The 21,729-nt window shown below is 43.1% G+C and overlaps 2 protein-coding genes across 2 annotated transcripts in view; one reads left to right on the top strand and one right to left on the bottom strand.

Moving 5' to 3' along the window:
• The window catches only part of LOC100643145 (A disintegrin and metalloproteinase with thrombospondin motifs 10), a 90,882-nt gene that overhangs the window by 4,388 nt on the left and 64,765 nt on the right, over positions 1 to 21,729 (top strand). The window lies entirely within an intron of this gene.
• Positions 9,110 to 21,544, bottom strand: LOC100650021 (A disintegrin and metalloproteinase with thrombospondin motifs 12). The gene is made up of 18 exons (XM_048406540.1): positions 21,296 to 21,544; positions 20,060 to 20,453; positions 17,992 to 18,157; positions 17,506 to 17,798; positions 17,258 to 17,382; positions 17,044 to 17,193; positions 16,598 to 16,744; positions 16,371 to 16,521; positions 15,862 to 15,963; positions 14,954 to 15,163; positions 13,708 to 13,947; positions 12,530 to 12,653; positions 12,086 to 12,212; positions 11,775 to 11,961; positions 11,342 to 11,485; positions 10,996 to 11,219; positions 10,693 to 10,922; positions 9,110 to 9,891 (listed from the first exon to the last, which is right to left on the bottom strand). The coding sequence occupies exons 1-18, from the start codon at positions 21,400 to 21,402 to the stop codon at positions 9,293 to 9,295; spliced, it is 3,720 nt and encodes a 1,239-aa protein (XP_048262497.1). The 5' UTR covers positions 21,403 to 21,544; the 3' UTR covers positions 9,110 to 9,292.

The raw sequence follows: 21,729 nt of genomic DNA, 5'->3' as shown, positions 1-21,729 counted from the left end.
AGATAAGCGACATTCGAAGTAGGCCTATCGTTTCGCGATATCACATTCGCCACGATTCATAGCGCCGACGACGCATACGTCCAGCTCCGACCCCGCCAATACGATCGCGTTTCATTTTCAGAACTGCGAAACCCTGAGGTGTGCCATTCCGGGAAGGGGTTGCGTGTCCGCGAGGAAACCAGCGGCGGAGGGCACGCGTTGCGGACAGAACAGAGTAAATTATTGCCTGGAAATATGCAAAGACAAATTAACGAGTACCTGTCCCTGATCTCGGCGTCGATCTCTCCACGTTACTTAATTTTACTCGGCTAATGAAAATACCGAAGGATCGAGGCCAACGGATCGTTCGAACGTCGCAAACGATTTGCCCCGTCGTGCGAATCTTCGATCACCCAAGACGCTTCGTCTCGGAGATATTTCGGTATCGTAGATGCGACGACGATAAGAGGGACTGTCCGTTTTTACGTATCCAAGGCCGTATTTGATTCCGAACAGGTTAACATTCTTAAAGAAGGATGCGACGGGACTCGCTTTCGAAATTGATCGCTCGCGTAAAGTAGAGACGTTTTTATGAAACTCGGTAGATTATCGCTGCCTCTCCTTAAAGAAATTTATAATCCCTAAAAGAGGAATAAACGTTCTTATAAATAAGCCAGTAATTACACAGAAAAAGTATCGCGCTTCATCTTCAAGCTCGTATTCTATCGTACGATCTATATTACGGCCAGCGAACGCTCGCATTTACATATCTGAATTACTGGAAGGTTTCTCGAGTAACGGATAGTGTAAGAGGGTTAACGATCCGGGACATCGGGGGGGTCGATTGCAAGCTTTTGTCGGGCGTGCGACGCGACATCACGCGTCCCGACGCGGTCGATCGCGAAAGAATTACGTGTACGTTTCTGCGTTGCAATGATACGTATTGTTTAGATATGCGATAATTCTCTATAAATACGCGAGCAGCCGTTTTACAGCAAGACTTTTGCAAGAAACTGGTCTAGTAGGGGCCGACGGTAAAACCGACCCGGATAAAAATCTCCTTCTTTGAATTTCAATGCAACTCTGATTAAGACATTGCGCCTGCCACACGCGGAGCAGCTGTTTTTTCACCTAGCTTTCGCCTCACGCGCTTTGCCAACCATGCCAACCGTGCTTCATCGAACATGCTATGCTTATTCAGTTTGCATGGGTCAAAGTGGTTGAAGCTCTGGGGCATGGAAAATGAGCTATATATTTTGGAAGACGAGTCGGCCATCGGACAAGAGAAAAATTACGTTCGCGTTCCACGCTCTCGTCGACTCGACGATAAACTTATTTTGAGTAATCTTCTCGAGTATCGTCCATAGCCGAGGCACCGATATATCAATTTCACGTGAATAATTCGTAACAGTAATTTAAATCGGTTAAGATACGAATATCGCGCTTCTGGTGAATATCGAAACGATTGATATATAGCGAATGCAAAATTTAATACCCGATATTTAACGTTCGAAACGTGAACTTTCGCCAACGGGAGTCGTAAATTCCCGTTACGATTTGACTAATCGACGCCACGAATCGTTCGATCCCTTATTTCTCGTGGGATAATAAGGGTAGTTGATCGAATATAACGCTGTTATTAACAGGTTACTATGTATTTTGATTGATCCAACAACTTCAGTGTGATACAAGATTGAGTATTCGAAAAGACAACTACATGATTCGGTTTATGGTGGGGCCTTAGGTTTATCGAGGGTCTCTCTAATGGCGATTGGGCCTTGACGCGCGGATCATTTCACGCGACGTGACAAAACCAATGGACGACCCAATAGCTATTTCCATCGGTGTATAACGTCGGTTTATATATATTTAGAGGTAACTGTCAGTTTGTCTTTCAAGAGCCGGCGAAAGACTAGATTCAATAAGTATGCAAATTTCCCGCTATATTTGACTCTAGATGATACACGATGTCAAAGTGGTGCGAAAGTTCGCGTCGCAGAGGGAGGCCGCGTTCGGGTTCATAACGCTTTAACGCTCGTCTTAGCCACCGAGCAAACTCCTCGTTCAGCCGTAATACAAAGCTGTCTCCGAAATGAATAGCAGATAAAAGAAAAAATAAGCTTGCTTATCGCGGAGGATAAATTTAATCAACTTGCAAAATAAGGTCTTCGCGGTTGCTTCTTGAGAAAATCGAAGTACGAAACGAAGATAAATGTCGCGATGACACAATGCCACGATAGATGCCTGCAACATGGTAAACGCACTAACGGTAACTCGATCCACAGATGCTTTGATTAATTTTCAAATAAGAAGAATAATAAAATTCTTACAAGATGAACACATTAACGAGCTTAAAATTTCTAATTAACTTTCGTAATCGATAAAAGCGAGAAAAGTTGTAACGCGCGATTGAATTCGAAGTAGAAGCTTTCGCGTCGATGAATCCCAAAGAAAATTTACCTTAAAAATCATTCGTTACATATAAGAACAGCAGCACTCTGCATATTCACCGTATTGTTCTGTGACGGATCGGTTATGCTATTTGCTAAGATTTTATTTCAGCCCTCGCGCGTTTCGTCGACAAGTTCGTCAAGCTCGAGTTTGCTTAGCGCGAATTAAAACCGCAACGGAGTCGGAATACAACGTACAATTTACAGACATAGAACCGTTTCAAACCGAACGGTACATACATAGACATTCGCAAAGAGATAATAACGAAGAAAAGCTTATCGCGAAAGCTCGCGACGGTGGTGCCATCGGAACGAAAGTCTTAAAACGCGTCACGATCGAATCAAAGGATCGAGTCGAGTCGAACAAACTCCGAGCCGCGTTATTACTTTCGCTTTCGTGTTGCTTTTCAGCGTCGCTGGATAACGAGTTTAATTATGCGCAAAGAACGAACCGACGAACGAATACTATCTTTCTTCTCATCCGCGACCGTTTTATCACGTTTCTGCGGGTTTTCCAGCATTTTCGAGTCATTCGTTATCGAGAAATATTTTTGGTCTCCTTCCGTCACGTAGCGAAGCGTGATCGTACAACCACAGTCGGTATTCTCCGGTTGATAAATCGATTTTTCGATTCAAGTAAAAATCACAGTGTGACGCGATTCACTTCGCGAGATCGTCGAATCTCGAATATTCCTAAAACCTAGTGAAAGGGGGCGACGGAAGCGCGGCTGGTTTATTATTCCGACTATGCGATAAAGGTACTTTCGAGTTTCTTCAGTATCCTTATGGAATTTTGATTGCTATGGTTACTCGTGTATAAGAATTAACTTGCGAGATTGTAACAGCGAATAAATATCGTCGCGTAATTCGATCCACGTTGTTCGAACGTACGTGTATTTTCCGCCACTCGCGATTAAGACTGATCGAGTAGTTTCGCAAAAATATACGGGAACAATAGACGACAAACGGCAGGTAATAACATCACGATGCAGCTTGCTTCTTTTCCCTTTCAATTTCCACGGTTGAGAAAAATTTGCGCGGCGAACCGAAAGATTTTTTGCTTTTTCTATTCAACTTGAAGACAGGAGACCGCAAAAAATATCGGAAATCGAAAGATTCGCTTTTCCTTCAATTTTCAACGTTATCCTTTGATTCGAACTTTCAACGGTTCATTTCGATGGTAATTTTTCACTTCCACATTTATCTTTGACGAATTTCTTTCCCCAATGTTTAACGTTTCGAAATATTTTTTGTTTATAACAAAGATGCGGCAACGCGTCAAGATTACTCTGAATAATTTCCCTCCGCTCTATCGACGAGTTTGTTTAAACAGATTCTGCTCGGCTATGTCAGAAAAAAGAAACATCCCCATTTTCGTTGAAATTTCCATAACGCAACGATAAGAGGAACGGAGAGGCGTAACGATCGTTAGACGATTCGTGACGCGATTAATTTAAAGACGGTTGGAGGTTGGTCGAATCGATCGATAATTAACTTTTCAGTGGTGTTACGGAATGAAATGTCTGTTGGTCGGCGAACGACCAGGAGTCGTAGACGGTGGTTGGGGTAGCTGGTCAGCTTGGAGTCGATGCTCCCGAAGCTGCGGTTCCGGTGTGGCTTTCTCAGTCAGACGATGTATCAATCCTTCGCCATCCAACGGCGGGGCTTACTGTCGCGGTGACAGAAAACGTCATAAAATATGCGCCACCAAGGTTAGTAACACCGGAAAAGTCAAGCAGAAATATGTCGGACAGAAATATATTCTACGGTAAAATCGAAGCTTATCATAGCTTCATTTATCGTAACGCGTAACTTGTCGTATGTAATTCGATTCGAAAGATGGAAAGCATTTTTACTAAGCTTACAAGATCTAAATCGCTATCGTTTCCATGACTTTCGAGAAAAAACCGCGTCTCTCGAAAAAAACGCTTCACTCCAAAAACATTCGCTGAAAATGCGTTTCAATACGGATAAGAAAACAGCCGGAAAAATGCGTGCACGGTTAACAAGAGAAGTTACTAAATTGTACGTTTATCAACGAAGACACGGAGATCTTTTGTTTAATTTGGTCTCGACACGACGTTACGATCTACAGATTTATTCGCTGTCGACGTAGAATTTTCAGCCGATATATACGTAACCATTTTCCTATGTTATTCCAAGCAAATCTCAAGTTGAATCACCTCGCACAACCACCGCGTTCGTCGTTAAAACTTTTACTGAATTCCAGCCGTGCGACGTTGACGCGCCGTCCTTCCGCGACGTCCAGTGCAGCGAGTTCGATAACTGGATCTTTCCAGAAGACGGGAAACTTCACCGATGGATCGCTTACAAGCTACCCGAGGGTAACTAGCTCGTCGATATATCGAATTCTTCGTCGATACATCGTCTCCGGCTATATAAGTTACTTACACGAGTCGATCGGCAGATCTACAAGCTTCGGAAAATCCGTGCGGCCTTTACTGTTTAAGCGAAACGAACGTGGTGGCCTCGCTTCGGCCGAGAGTCATCGACGGGACCACCTGCTACAGGAGTATTCGGGACATCTGCATCGGAGGTGTCTGTCGAGAGATTCCCTGCGACCTGAATATGGAGTCGAACGCTGTGGAAGATGCGTGTGGCGTGTGTAGGGGTAATGGCACCTCGTGTAGCCTGAAGGAGGCCGTGATAACGATCGGTCCGGCGTCTCGTGAGTGTAATTACCCGATTCTTCCTCTAGATGATTTCTTCCCTTTTCGAAATATCGTCGCGCGTTTTATCGTATTAGCCGGCCTTTAGTCTTTATAACTTGTTTTACAGTTATTCCGACGTTTTATTACCGACCGAGGTGGGTCGTTCGGCATTCTTTCGGGCAGCTCACTATCCTCCAAGAACTTGCACATTTTTCAAACGTACCTACGCGTTATTTTAATTACGTCTGCTTTTATTTCGTTTTGTAGATATTTCGATAACGATATACCAATATCGTTAAAATTGTTTTCCTTTTCAAGATTGTTAAGAATCACCGAAAGTCAAGAGCTACGAGTAAGCGTCGAACTGACCGCTTAAAAAATATCGTACGATCTTTATTTTAGGTTCGATCGCTTTACCGTGTCGTTAAAATACAACTTTATCGATCGAAGAGTTTTTTTACGTCGTACGACTAGGCACTTTTCGTGGAAAATTAATTTAAATTTGTAGAAACTCGTCGGTTTCAATCGTAAAGGCAAAGAGAGGAACGTGGTATGAGAAGAATAGTTTATGCCCCGATCAAAAAATGCCGAGAGTTTGATTTAATATAAAAGCCGGCGAAAGTTTTTAGACACGGAAGAATCTCTAATCGCGATAAATAAAACGCCGGCTAGGGAAGTTGAAATTCCTCACGGATAAAGGCACTAGATCCGTGAAAAGTGCGAGAACTTTCCAAGGTATTTCCCAAAGAATCTCATCCGTTCCCTCGGCTTTCGAACCAGACCGATATAACCTATCAGCGAATAAATCTCGTATTCGCGATCCCTCGAATCGATACTGCACGTCCCACTCGGTATAAAACTTCTAATAATCGAGGGGGGAAAACTTTCAATGGCAGAGCCGAGGAAGGTAGTGGACGTCCCGGTCGGCGCGACCAACGTCCGGCTAGAGGAGATCGAGCCCTCTAAATCCAGGATAGTGGTGAGGACCAGAGACGGAAAACCGTTAATTGATGGGTAAATTGACTTCCGCTAAAGAACTTGAACACCTTGACTCTCGAAAGAGTGAAATATTTCCTTTCTTCGTCGTATTCTTTTTAGAGGAATCGCAGATTTTATATCGCCGTAGCGTAAAAACCGATAGAACGTTGTTTTATTTTTTGTTTTTCACACTTTACGTCGATCGGTTCATTAAGAATGGCGTCGTTTAGAGAAACGCGGAGGATTAATCGTTAAAATGTCCGATTAAAGAACACGAGTCTCTCCAAACGTACTTCTTGCTGTTACTCGTGCGATATATACTTTGTGTATTCAGCGTACGTTTCATTTAAGCGCATTTAATCGTTGTTTCTTTTCATTATGTGCGATCATTTCAGGGATCGTTTAGGAATGTTCGATGCGGCGGGCACGAGGGCGTGGCTAGGAACGATAAGAGCGAGTCAGGAGATTCTCAGCATACCGGGACCAGTCACGAAGGATTTGCTTATATTGGTAAACATAACGAACGCGGTCCTCTAATTAGCCAGCCTGACAGATTGATAAGGTATCTCGAACACGGTGTCCAAATTTGGACGCTTCTTATCGAGTCGTGCTACGCGTTGATATCTTGAGTAGCGAAACGAAGAAAGTTCTGTTCAACGCCACCTAACTAATTCCTAATTTCTATTACGCGCCAGCTTCTATCACTACCACTCGCACCTACGCGACATTATTCGTAAAATTTTCCAAACGGTCGTTAGAAGGAACGTTACATTCCGAACCGGTATCTTTGCTGTTGCTACTACCAACGATAAACGAGAAGGTTGCTTAAATCCTTCGAGTACGAAAGCCAATTCTTCTTTTATCCTTAGATATCACGGGACTTTCGAACCAAGTTTCAAAAACTAAAAGTCAATTTATTTACCCGAATAGTAAATTCGTATTTGGCACTGGCGTTCATATCCCTTTCAACAAAGATTCTCGCAAAATTATAATAATTCTGATTATCGCAACGTGCTCATCGTTATAATATTTTTTACGCACGCAAGCGTGTTTACCAACGAACGACTGCTCGCCTGGAATATTTCCCTTGAACTATGGAAAAGTGGTTTCGTTGCTACGTACTCGGCATAATTTCGTTGCCCGAGTAAGTTGTTTCATCGAATAGATTCTGCCGAAAGAAAACGTGACGGTGAGGTATTCGTTCGGTGTGAAAGAAAAGAGCCCTCGTAAGCCGGAGTTTTCATGGGATTTCGTCGACTGGGAGAAGTGCAGCGCGAATTGCGGACCCGGTGAACAGATTTCCAAGCCTCGTTGCTTGGAGAAACTCGCTGGCATCGTGGATGAGACGTTCTGTAAGAGCATCCCGAGACCGGAGGAAAAAGTGAGACCCTGTTATCGAGCACCCTGCCTGCCGAGGTTAGAGCGACACGTTCGTTGGATACTTTTAATTAAAAAATTCCAAAAGTCGAGCGAATGCCGTCGAATTGCTTAAAATTTCAATCACGATGTCCTCGTTAATATATAACGTCGTAAGTTTCGAATTTCAAAGCCGAGAAACCTAAGACAGAAAGCGAGCAATGTTTGTCCGTGTGATCGCCGAATGTCGAGAAAAGAATCGAAAGATCCCTCGCGCGACGACGAGAGATTTCGTCCAAGGAGAACACGATCCATCTAATTATTCTAATTCGTTGAACTAACTTACGTTGCTACTCGTAACGATGTTTATCGCAGATGGATGATCGGTGACTGGCAAGGTTGCGCATCCTGCGTCGTTGGTTGCGAGAAGAGACGAGCTGTCAAATGTGTACGTCCTGTCGGCCACTCCGAGCTGGATGTAGATATTATCGCTGACAGCTACTGTCAAGGACCGAAGCCGAAAGAACGAGAGTTGTGCACTAGCCGAGAGAAACGAGACAACGTTCTCGCGAAACACGAGCAAAAGGACAAAAGTACCGGCTCTCAGCCTCGCTTTTCCTCTGTCGAGTAATCTAACGATCAATCGCGTCGTTAAATCAATCATCGAAGGTGAACACGACTACCAAGCGTTCGAGCCCGCTAAAATGATTCAATCGACCTCGCTCGACTAGTTTTTTCTGTGTTTCTATATTTCCTTGGAAATTCTACCATTAACATCTTTCGTCCAATTTCGTTCCTTAATATGTAGTTATTTCTACGGCAGTTTTATTTATTTATCGATGCGTAACGTTATGCATGAAAATAGAACAGGAAAGTGAAAGCAATTATCTGTCGTATAATTTAGATGACGTACGTTTGTCTGAACGGAAATTGGGAACTCGGACGAAGCAAGATATGGAAGTAAAGAAACGTGACAACGTAAAGAAAGGCGAGGTCGTGATCGACACGGAAAATATTACAAATTTAACGCTCACCATCGTCTTGGAACGCGACGAAGAAAACGACACCCTCAACTTTCCAAAGAATTTCGAGCCCCAACCGCCAGGCAATGGCACGGAATTTACTTTAATTGGTATGGATGCGGTCAGATATATACAGAAAATTCAAGAGGACGCCGAAGCTGCTTCGAAACGACGTCCACCAATAAATAAATAAGAAAATTTATTTCGCACTCGATGAGAGTGTAGCGATATGAAAATCCAATCCTTTTAGAATATAGCGATTGAGTCGGTATCATTCACGGAATCGCGGATCGTATTTTTAAATCTGTAACGCCGATCAAAGCGGTGTAAGGGAACTTTGTTGTAAAATGGAACGTCATGATATTAAAATAATAATTGCGTCGATTAAGAGTACGATAATCAAAATCGACAAATTTTGTGCATACACGCAGAAGGATAGAAACGGTTGTCGTTTCAATCGAGTTTTCGTTTCGATTCTCACCGTTCAATTTCCCGAGATTGTACGATGTTAAGGAAATCGAATTACCGTCGACGTGAGTCGATTTTTCCATAACCATCAACAGCGCCAATTAAATTAATATATAGAAGGCGAAACGTACCGATATTTGACTCTTATTTAACGAAAGTTCGTTACCTAAGAGTTTAGCTATATTTATCAATGCTTCTTAATACATACTCTTATCAGACGATATATTAACACTTTTCAACGTTATATCAAAGAAATATCGATTAGTAAATAATAGTGTCAAATAATTGCAATTATCGATTATAAATATCGACGATGCCAGTTTCGAGTGGTTTGTCTCGTACGCAAATGGAGGATTGGTTACGCTTCTCATTTTCGCTGTTCCGCCAAATCTACGATTCTTGACAACGCATCGTAACTATAATTTTCTTTCTTGTTAGGCACCGCGCTAATGTTACGACCCTCCAGCTCCTCGATCTTCTCGACAGCCTTCGTACCGTTATAAATCTTCACTCTGGAAGTATCGATACTACCGCCGACGAGATCGCCAACTTCCTGATACGCTCTATCCGACAAATTCGATAGGAGGCCTTCCTCTAGCATAGGCGCCTCCAACAGCACCACGTTCTCGACCGGCACCGAGTCTTTGATGATCGATCCGGGCTTTGGAGTAGACGCGTTTCGATCGCAGGCGCCGCGTTTCCTCTTTTCCTCGTCGGCGAGGGACCATTCGCGAAGAAGCTGCCGGAAGTCCGCCGTGTCGACCGTCATTCCCATATCATCGGCTTCACGAGAGATACCGTACGCTTTCTCCAGATATCCGGCCAAACTCAAGTCCACCAACTTGTCGACCATTTTAGCCCGTTTCTCGTGAGGTAGCTGCTGCTTCTTCTTCTCTTTCCAAGCAACGAGTTGCCTGTTTGCGTTTCGGACCTTTTTGGGGCAGGTCTTCTTGCACGGTCTTTCGCCTGTAAGGGAAAGCCGAAAGTTCGACGGTTCGATCAATCGATACGCGAGTCAGCATCTGCTCCAGTCTCCGATTTACGGCTTCAATGCTAAATATGCACGGTTGTCGAAATAAAAGTCACGTCCTAAGAAGAACGACAAAGGGAAAATACAATTCTAATATTATACGGTAAATGTTTTTTCGTTCGACTCCCCATGTACACGCTCCTTCTCTTCTCGTGCCACCGCGTCAATATTTTATTTCCATTATATCGTAAATCTTTTACTGTGACATCCGTGCTATGCAGCTACGTACATTTACCAACATACGAAAACACCGTTCACCACATATATAGAAACATAATATGTACACTGTGAGTCTCTACGGAATACCGAAGGAGAATTACATCGAAATGTTTATACGCTTTGAAAGGACACGATCAACGTCGACGAAACAATTGTAAACACGATACATATTGCGATATGCCATTTTTATAAAAATTTAAACGATTGTAACATACTGCAAAATGGTATTGTCCAGAATGAAAACGATATATATCGAGAACGTGGTTTTCGGTAATCGGTGGAGCGAAATAACAAATAACCAGCGAACGAAACGGTTTCCACGTGTACGAATAACTACATGGATTCGAATGACACGTCAATTAAATTGCCAGTGATCGATGAACGAAGAAAGTATTTAGCGAAAGATTGATCGTTCGGCTTAAGAATGTCGAGGTGCCGTTAAAATATCATAAGGTTGCGAAAAAGTTATTCGTTGGATAGAAATCGGCAACAAGCACGCACGACACCGACATCCTTACCTACACATTCTTCCTCTTGTTTCGGCACGCGACCTTTGCACGCGTCCAGATTTGCCTGAACGTCATCCTCACCGGCACGAGCAGCGGGTCGCACGCATTGCACTTTACGATGCCTCGTTCCTTTCTTTCCGTCGCAGGCGTTACACTTGCTCCATTGGCTCACACGCCACCTTAGGCAATTCCAATCGTCATACAGCGATCGTAAATATTCGCCGATAAACGAGTAATGGAAATTAGAAAGGATCGTCGCTTATTCGGCCATTAAAATCGAATTGCGTCAAAGAAAAGATAGTGCGATAGTACTAAACGTATGCTGTTCGCAGTTTCGAGAGGAAAATGTAAGCAGATAGAGAAACGTAAAATTGTAAATAGCACGAAATGACTCGATGGTTGTGTGGTTGCATGTACTTTGCAGGACAGGCTTCCGAGTTGCAAACTCTAGTTTTTGGATCTGGTCGTGACATGCCATCGCAAAATTCAAGACTCACTTTTCCACCTCTTTCTTCGATACACGCTGCCTCCGATATCTACATCGTGCAAAAGAATAATATAGTAACGTTGAAGTTATTTTCGCTGCGTGAATCGAGTGCCGGATTCGCTATAATGCTTCTCCAAATTATCATTAAGTCGACTTCAATATTCAAATTACCATCGTACCGCCTCCGCATTTAACGCTGCAGTCGCTCCATTCCATGAAATCCCACAGGTATTTCGGTTTGTATGACGGGTCAGTTGACATCACGTAATATACATAATGAATCCCAGGATTCTGTCTCGGGTGCAAGAATACGTACTAGAATCATCATCATGGAATGAATTATTAATGTGGGTATTTAGGAACGATGGTCGATCATCGACAGAAAAATATTCCGCGCAATCGCCAGCTCCGTGCCGATACCTTACGTTCGTTTACGTGAATCTCTTGCGTTCGACGACGAAGCTACGCGACGCACGAAACTACTTTCCTTCGATTTCTTTACTTTCCTTACTCACGAGGGAAATACGCTAAAACGATGTAGTCAGCGTTTATCAAAATTCGTATTTACGATCTCGACTATTTCACGCACGGAATTAATACGTACTTCTATTCGAATAGGTGTCATTATGGGTCCCTTTATTTCAATCTCCTCTCTGTTTGGCTCAGGATGCAGGTATACGATAATGGAGCCTGCACAATCGTAATCACCGCTTCTATATATCACCCTACGATCGTTAGAAAATCGTTCGGTATACGATGAACTTGGTTTGTTCGTTAACACGAGGAAGAATCTTTAACTTCTTAGAGTTAAACATTCAGCTTCGAACGTATTATTTTCACTCTGTACATAGTACGTATAATATTATATTTTTAAGACGCCATCGTTTATTTTCTAATAACGATATAAGCAATTACTTGTCTTCGTTCAAACAGTATGTTTCGCTATTCTCGAGTCTCACCGATAGAAAGTTTTTGTTCGGCTGCATTTCCGCTACGTATATGCTTCGAGCACCCTGAGGGATAGTAACTATCTTCACGTGCACTAGGAATTCGAAAATTTTCCAATTATCAACAAATTACTTTTCATTGTTGTTGTAAGTATTTCAAATGGACTAAACGCAATTTCTCAACCATTTACACTCGACAGTCGTCGAACGTTTGTACATTTCGCTGTACTTCAACGCACGTACGTATACATTCGTAAAAACAATGATTATAAAAGCGTTTCCACCGTCCTTATTTCCACACTTACCTGTATCGTTAAAGCATTAACTTGCAAATACTTGGAAATAATGGAAGAAACGGATATAGGAAAATTTTGAATCGAAAATTTTGATGATAGAAAAGAATATAATTTACTGTTGCGGATTCCCGTTTCATTGAAGAAACCTTCTATCGCCTTGCACTTCGTACCGTCACCTTTGCACGTTCCACACCTGTCGTCGATGGCATTCGAATCCAACACCCAATCGCAACCGACTTTCTAGAAAATATCATACCTTCTCGTTTCTAAAGGTTCTGTTTCTTTTTAATTGCAACTTACTAAGCAAGAAATAGATTCTCTTATTTCTAGAACGAAAAAGGTATGGTACTTACCGTACTATATGTATGTACCTGCAACTTGTAATTGCTAGTAATCAAGTTCGATCGATTATGATGCTGCGTTTAACGTCACGCGTTATAGCGAACGGAAAAATATCAAGGTATGATGGCAAAAAATAAATCAGAAATTAGTTTCTAACTAACTTGACAATCTCGATTAGACAGGTAACTAAATTTTTGTCCTACGAGCTTTAGGATGCTTTTAAGCCATAAAACGTAGTTAGTAGAAAGGTAATGAAAGGTGTGCGAGAGATTAGTCACGAAACTTATCGCACGAAACGTACGAAGGGAATAATTTCGAAGCCAAGGCATCTCTTTCGTTTCTATAACGAAAGCATCATAGAACTAGAACGCTACGCTCTTTCGTTGCAGATCACGCGAATACGTCTTCCTGTTTCCTGATTAAATTTACATTGTTAAAGTACTTCCGAGCTTCCGGCATTTTACTCGGCAAATTTCCTCTGTTTTAATCTACATACGATATGATACATCTACGATATTGGAATTGCACATCTGTGAGAAAAATTCGCAACGGTAAATATCCTTTATCCGTGTAAATAACTTTTTGCGTCTCTGTTCTTTCATTTCTTATAATCGCTACCGATGCAACGCAAGATACGATGATCGATCAGCTCTGAATTTTCAATAAACACGTAATACAAAACTATCGGAGAAAAAATATCAGGTCGTAAAATATTACTGAAATGCGACCTAAGAATCTCAAAGTATACGTGTATTGCTTAATTTTGAGAAAGAAATCGCAAAGAAATAACAAAGTATTAAATTAATAACAAAGCAATTAAATTAACGTCATTCGTCGTTCTTACGCAATACGTTGAATTTTCCAGGTAATTCCTTGCAAGAAAATTAAATCGCGAAACAGCAATCGCAATGAACGAAGAAAAATACAAGAGGTAATCGTGATATTTGCTTACCCTGCATGTACCACCGACGCACATGTTGTTAGTACCACCCTTGCAGGGAGTAGAATCGTTTGCCACTTGGAACTTGGTGAATACGTTCTTTTCATTGATGCAGTACAAGTTGCACGGATCGAACGTTGGATCGTGGATAGTGTACGCGGTCCAGTTATGCTTGCCGTCGGTCAAGATTTTTCGCTCGTTGTACCAACTGCACTGCAACTGGCGATACGATGGTTTCCTATGGTCGCAGGGCTGCACAATGCAAGGTCGTCGTTTTTCACAAAAGGGATATATCGCTGCCGCAGAGGTTAGCGATCACGCGGCAAAAAGGGTGATATATTAGCAAAAAGCGTTAAGAGCTGGGTGTGCAGCCGAAAATGATTAATGGCGTGAGACAGAAATAGCACCGTAGTAGAGTAATTCGTTGACGATCGTTTAATCCGTAGCGGGTCGCCGGTTGCCTTTCCGCAGGTACGAAAACAATCTTTCCTAACATTTCGTTCGTTCTTTCTTTTCACTGAACTAGCTAACGATAAAATTAATCGACTATCGTAACGTTAAACGAAGATTATCGTACAAGATACAAAATAAATGTTATATATCAGATTTCTAAAAATAGGCCGTTATGCGAAGAAAATAAGGATGCTATCGTGGTTTGCATCGAGTGCGCGCACATGTACACACGGGCGCACGCGATCTTCTACATCTAACTAGATCTCCGTGAAACTAGGCTGCAGAGTTTAGGGCTGAACGAAACTTTAAATTAAAATTTCTCCTATAGATAACGCAATTAAAGTACTCCTTTCGTAGCTAAGCCCAAATCGGCAGTGACTTAAGTATACGAAAGTTAGCTAAAACACCGGTAGTTTACAATCTTTAACCTAAAATCAAACGTTGGACAAAAATAAGATTGAAAGAACAACGAAGCTACACGTGGGCTCGCAAATATAGTATTCAGGTAAAAAAAAGAAAAACGAGGATTAACATTTTTCAGCTACTTTTCAATGAAAATTTTCTTTTACGCTTTAATCAAATATCTTTTCTCGCCCGAGACAGGGAAAAATATATAAAAAGAAACGAATCGACGAGGTGAGAAACAATATCCCGTACACAATTGGAAATAGAAGAGAGCAAAGAAGAGTAGAAGAAAGAGAAGGATCGAGTAGAAAGGGGAAGGGGAAGGAGAAGGGTAAGGAAGAAATGAAGTCGAAACGGCACCACACACGGTCGATTCGCATAGAAAGACAGTGGAATTTACCATGGTGTTGCAAATGGCCAACTTCTTTCTCTCTCCGATGCAGTATCTGCCTTTGTTGGCGGGCGGCGGATTGTCACATTCTCTCTCGGCGAATTTCAAGCCACCGCCGCAGCTTCTGCTGCAACCGCTCATGGGACCCCATTTGCCCCAGCCACCGTGCACCGCCGTCGGTCGGGTGCCCATAGCCACGCATTTCTTGCGAATGCACCACTGAATACAGGCTAGTTCTTTATTCTTCGCTCGTTTCGTCGCGAAATGCTTTGCTTTGTATCGTTTTTGGCAGGAAATTTTACGGAAAATTTTACGGAAATTTTGCGAAAAATTTTACGAAAAATTTTGCCAAATGAAACATACTGATATTAACACGTTCCACGTCCTATGTAATTAAAGACTTTGGTAGAAGTAAATTTTGCAACGGATAAATAAAGGCTATGTACTTTCGCTACATCTTCCTAAAAGGCAAACGTAACAGAGATTCCGCGTCTTACATTTTTTACGACAGATCGAGACTTTCCAAAGGCTGTTATTCGTACGAACATTTCTGCTTAGACTCGCCGCTCGCATTGTTACAGCGAGCTTTGTGCGTTTTTCACGTGAGTTACGACGCGTCACAGAAATTTTAAATTATTCTCTTTCGACTGCGCTCTCTGCTCTCGTATTTTACGGTATAATCCTTTGTCAACGGGACAACTAGGAGCAACGATCGCAAAATAGCTACATGAAAAGTGCGCGAGTAATTTTATCTTAAAAGAAAAAGGACGAAAAATTAAAGGAACGACTGAAATGGTAACGCGATCAAAGGCACAACTGGAGAGACGTTTAAGGCGCGATAATTTCCATGGAGAAATGCATAAATTGATACTATTAAAGAGTGCGCTTTTGTTCTCGGTAAATCCAATTCAACGAACCAAATTCTCGCCGCATTTTGATCCTTCGGCCATGGGTGATCCCCGGGAGAAACAGCTTCCATTCTTCCCTTCGCACCATAGCAGCTCGCACATTGCATCTCGCTGAAACGTACGGAAGGTTCGTTCGCCATAGGAACAAGGACAATCAAATTATTCTTCGGGGTTTAACGAAATATATAAAGCGCGAAGTAGTAACTTTCTCTATGAACAAGTTAAATCCCATTCATTGACCCGGTCCCCGTGAGAATAATCGAGTCGTTTCTAGACCGACCTTATGCGATACGATACGATTGCCGAGCAACGGTTCGATCTCAACTTTTAAATAAATTCGTACATAGAAGCATGCGGCATTCTGTTAAAATTATTCTCCAATTATTTGCAATTCTACAAAAACTGATAAACCTGTTTCGAAGATTTGCGAAGCAATCTTTTAAACGATTTTCGATTCATCCTGTGTCCTCTAAATAAACGATGTTCTACAAATAGCAAGAGAAAATGCGGAAATATACCCCGGTATCGCCAGGGCAAATCTTCGATCCGGGATAGTTCATGTCGCATTGAAAATTGCCGTCGTACATCGCACCGGGTAACATGTCCGGATACTTGAATTTCTCCGGCGGATTTCTTGGATCGTTGATCAGGCACTCGCCCAAGCCGCTCCTAATCGATCGACACGAGGCTTTCGACTCGCGATAGAACAAAGTAAAACAAAGCATATATATATCGAAAGATTTACTCGAGCAAGGTAGTGATGTATTTCCTGCTGCAAGTCGACCATCTCAACGAATAGATGTTGACAATGGGTGACATGAGGAAATAACTGTTATCGTTATCTTTGGGTGGACAGCCACTGATAGCGACATCGTCGTGCGAACAGCCCATCCTGGAAAATCACATCTTGCAAAATTACTTCCCCTTTGTAACCACCTATTGTCGCGAAAAATTCCGAATGGAATATTTTCGAAAAGAAAGTCCTCCGTTCCACTCGACTCCTATCTCTTAATCCCTTCGCAGCTAAAAAATCAGGCAAAAATAATCCCGCTTATTCGTCGCGATTTCACGTTCCGAAGCGAGTTTTCGTTAAAGCGTGTAGGAGAAACGAATTCGAGTTTTTTATGGATTTTGAAACATCGTTAGAAGCGAAGGGATTAAGATTGGTAAAGAAACGTGCATGGACAGTACACGTGACCAACTTCGTGGCTAATTACGATTCCAAGCAATAGGCCACTATCTTCGGTGATGCAAGCTGCTTTTTCGGGATCGCAGGCAGTTCCGACATACGCCAGGCCCATCAGATTGCAATGTGGTACGCCTTCCGCGCAAATATCGTACCTGAAACACGCGTTACGATGTTTCGTTACGATCGTTCTCTACTCTCGATGAATTAAAACTTTACCTAGTTACAAGTACCGCTATGTCGTAATGGTTGGGATGAGTGTGATCCGTGGGGTTCATCTTTTGGGCCCATTTGGCAAAGCTCGCTAACGTTGCCTCGGCTGCGGGACTAATAAGCAGATCTATCTACGGGAAAACCGTCTTGATAAAATATCTCACTTTCAACATTTACAATATTCTTCATCCCGTGCGGATTAATTGCTAAAATGAATTCTCATATTTTTAGTCCTCTAACTAGTTACGCGTTACCTCTTCCTTTTCCTTCTCCAAATATATAATGCGGACGACGACCATGTCTATCTGATTGCCGACAGATCTGTCGTGATAGAAGTCCGACACCATGTTCATGATAGTCAACAGGTACTGTTCGTAGTTGCTGTTGTTGTAAAAGTCGAGAAACCTTCTGTCCGCGACCAATCCAATCTCTACGTAACGATGAATACTGTGGGTCAAGGAAGTGCTCTTACCAACTTCGGGATTCTCTTCCATTAGTCGCTTCTGTCGTTTGGCTAACTGTTCCGCCCACGCCGCCTCCCAGTCATCTGCAAACGGAAAAACAACGACTCGTATCGCTTTATCCGTTTCGAAGATCGGCCTTTATCTTCTATCCTCGATGCAGATGGTTTATTTAAAATGTACATTTCGTAAAAGAGATCTTGTAAAATTCACGGACAAACAATTTTTCGAGAGATATCGCGGCGAAGCGTAGTCTCGTATAAATCGACGACTACTAACCGGAAGTTCCGCAGTAATTCTTGGAAGAACCGTCCCGACTCTCCTTCTTTTCGCGCGAGTCATCCCGCTTGTAAGCTATGTGAACGTGCTGTCCATCCTTCTGCGGTTCTGCTTCGTTCACCGGCTCGATGAAGTACCGGCCATGATTAGTTTGCACGTAACCAACCTGCACGAGATCCACAGCCACTTATCGATTTTTCGTTAATCAACGTTATTCTAAATAAGATATGGGACTGGGTTCCATCGGCAGAAGACGCCTGCAAAGAGATGCAATTACGCGAACCTCCCAATCGGGTTAACACCGAGAACGACTTCGATACCGAACTAACTTGTAATTGCAGTTTCTCTCTCGCGAATGATACGTGTGTGCACGCGTGCCGTGCCGTGCCGTGCCGTGCCGGCGTGGCGTGGCTACGTGACCGCGTTTCTTGCCCGTTTAAACCCACCGAATCCCTACCGAATTTCCATTCGCGGATCACGAAATTACGCGGCCACGCTTTGGAAATTACAATCCAACGATCCTAATTAGGGGGATCGGTTGTTACGCGCAACATTTATCGTAGCTAGAACTAACGGTATAATTCAAAATTCGGGCTTCGCGTCTCCCAATAGCGCAAACAAACAGGCCCTCGGTAATTCACGGGAAATTGTGGTCTACGGGACAGAGAAGACCGCGTACCGTGCGCCATGATATTTGCGAAAATTTACAGATTCAATAACGCTCTATGTAGCCGATTCGATTCACCGATAGTTACAATACCTGGCTTCAGTAACTTCACCGCCTCGAACGAGTAACGACGCGCCTGGGAACGCTAACCAGAAGGTGTCTTTTAAATTACGGCCGCCTCCTCGCCTTTCCACATCCCTATCTTCCGAGCTTCACCCTCCGAAATACGCGCTCCAAACACCAACGAGATAGATACGGTTTCTTTTCCTCCAGAGTAATGATCGAACACGTCAAATTGAACGGAAAGAAACACGATGGCTACATTATACTCGACGAATCGTATAAGCGTGGTCCAAGAGTAGCAACTTGCCGATATACAATAGGTATTCGATTACCCACGTTGCTGCAACCATATTTCAACGATTTGTTCAACTTTTTTGTTCGTTTGATTTGTTATATCAGTTATTCAACTTATTTTCTCCTTAAGAACCGAATAAGTCGACAACGACTTGACGACCAAGTTTACGATATCTCACGCTGTTATTCCGTTTCTAAATCTCGGCCCTTTCGGAAGCCCGATTTTGCTCGAATAATTTGCTTAAAAAAGCCATTATGTGCAGATAATTCGAAATTCGTTTCTGCGAATCATCATCTACTTCCGATTTCTGAATTATCGTCGCTATCTTAGTTCGTATCAGGCTGTGATCGCCCTTCCGGCGTGCAAGCAGAATCGGATCATTGTCACTGAGAGGAGGAGATTATGCAGATCGCGTCTCGCTATGCAACGCAGCGCGGCAATTGCATCAAGTTGAAAGCATGAGCCACTCTGTCTGCATGTTTCGCAGTTGAATTCTCGAAATTCTCCTGGGAATCGACCGAGACCCCGAACCATTAAACGCGACCGAACGGTCGTACATGCTAGCTTTGATCCCAAAACAATCGATCGTCGCGTGGAATCGGCAACACGGTCCCGGTACGCGTCCATCTAAATGCAAATACCTCATATTAATTTGCATCCGCTTAAGTGCATAATAAGAAGCTTGATTAGCCTCGAAGAGACGCACGCCACCGTGTTCTCATCGTGGATTATATCGTTACGGAGCGTCTAGTCTAGTAAATTCAATTGTATGAAATCTTTCCGGAATTGCTAGATCATCGGCAAGAATTAACCACGAAGCCTAGGTTCGATACGTTGTTGGCCTCGGTCGTATTGATACGTATCTTCGATACGTATGGCTACAAATATACAAGAACCAAGAAGCGTGCTTCGCGTGGGGGGGAGTGGGGGATGGGAAAATTTCACGGCAATGCAAACTTTGATAATACGATTTTATGCCTTTGAGTTTTTCAAGATGATTTAATTAAAAATAAACGTAGATAAAAAGGATAACATTTACGAACCACACCATCGCAGAGAGAAAGAGCTGCCTTGGATGCGCGATGGCCTCTAACAAAGCCCCGATAATGGCATTGTCGATCGGAGGCTCTCTTGAATCGTAACGCTTCGTTCAAGTTAGTTCTCAGGCCGGTGCCCCGCGTCTCGATCACCATGTCAGGCGAGATGAATTCGTGATACGGGTCGAGCTCCACATGGTGTTCGATCCCGTTGAAAGGCAGCACCAGGTGCACTTTATCGACCTCAAGCTCCTGCTCGCCCGTCTCGGTCGACCTTTTCTTACGTTCGTTGATCTCTTGCCGATCATAGAAATACGGCAACGAGTATGTGTCGAAGCTGCCATCCTCGAACACTCTTCTCGGGATCAAAAATTCCGGCTCGTGGACGTCTCTCGTGTACCTGAACATCGACCACCGGGAAGAGAAGAGCTTTCGTTAAAAAACGTACGAACGACGAATCCTCGTTCCCGCAACAATTTCGCATATCGCTCTTTCTTGCCCGCGCCTGTATATTTTCCGAAATATTTTCCACGAATACCTTTGCGAGCCGCGTCGAAAAATTTGCAACGGCATCGTAGAAAAAGCGTTAAATGTACTTGTTCGAATCAACTCGAACTAGAGGCGCTAGATGAAATTCGGTTGCGTGCTGAATTTGAGAAACACGGTTATTAAACTTCGTTATTGAATTCGTAAAGCACAATCGATCAGAATCTTTCGTTTCTTCGGCACTCGTAGGTGCACAAAAAACTAAACGAAAACTTCGTCACCTTAACTTGTCTCGCTTCCAGCGTGACGCTCCTATTTCATCCCCAACCCTGTATCAATCCAACCCCGACAACTTCAAGGCCTAGTATTTCGGTTCTCGTGTCCCCAAACTTTAATCATCGATCGAAACAAGGGCAAACTTATTGCGACGGGCAAAAAGGCGCAAGTTTTCGAAACGAACGACGTAATACGATCGTCCCTGGTTGTTCCGTTCGGCAAAGGAAAATCCTCGATGACACGGTCGAGAGAGCGGAAGAACGAAAGAACGTGCCGGGAAAGTTATGGGACATTTGTTAGCGAGATGCGAAACTCGGACAGTCAAGCGAGACAGGCGAAAGACAAAGAGCGAGAACAATCCGATCGGATCAGGTCGGACGAAATGGTCGACTGGACAAACGGTTCGCGTGGTAGAGTGCATCGAACTGAGGATTTCCTAGCCGAAACGTGGTAACCGTGGCAAGCTGCGAGTGCACTTACCTACCATGGTATACGTTTCCACGTCCGTTGCCGTGTCTCTTCGATAGATCGGTGTCTACGATCGCGATGATGCCGAAGAACGTCAGAAGTGCTTGGAATCCGTTCATGACAGGCTACTTTTTTCTGTGGATCTCGTGAACACTGCCGTGAAGCTGCGGAACAACGAAAACTTTGCGCAACTGTTTTCCTTCCATGGATAAATTCTGTATACAGATCCTTTCTCTATATATCGCCGGTGAAAAATTTCCACTCTTTATTCCATACGCTAAGCTAAAAACTAATCTTTGCGCCGTTCTCATATATGTATTTATACATCGTGTAAAAATAGAATACAGCTATATACTTGCTCGTCGAAGGTTAAACTGATTCTACGTACAGAATTTGGTTTTTTGGTACGATCTTAATTAAGTGTGGTTGACCATAGCTATTAGGTC

Source organism: Bombus terrestris, chromosome 6 (genome assembly GCF_910591885.1).
Source record: "Bombus terrestris chromosome 6, iyBomTerr1.2, whole genome shotgun sequence".
NCBI classification, from domain to species: domain Eukaryota; kingdom Metazoa; phylum Arthropoda; class Insecta; order Hymenoptera; family Apidae; genus Bombus; species Bombus terrestris.
This window is presented reverse-complemented; position numbering and strand designations above follow the sequence as displayed.

Bases quoted from the DNA above. Each gene is read 5' to 3' on its own strand.
- LOC100650021 (XM_048406540.1), bottom strand. From the start codon at position 21,402: ATGAACGGATTCCAAGCACTTCTGACGTTCTTCGGCATCATCGCGATC. The intron at 17,799-17,991 runs GTTAGTAGTCGT...TTCCGTTTGCAG, and splicing joins GAATTACTGCGGAACTTCCG to ATGACTGGGAGGCGGCGTGG. The intron at 9,892-10,692 runs GTAAGGATGTCG...TTTCCCTTACAG, and splicing joins ACAAGAGGAAGAATGTGTAG to GCGAAAGACCGTGCAAGAAG.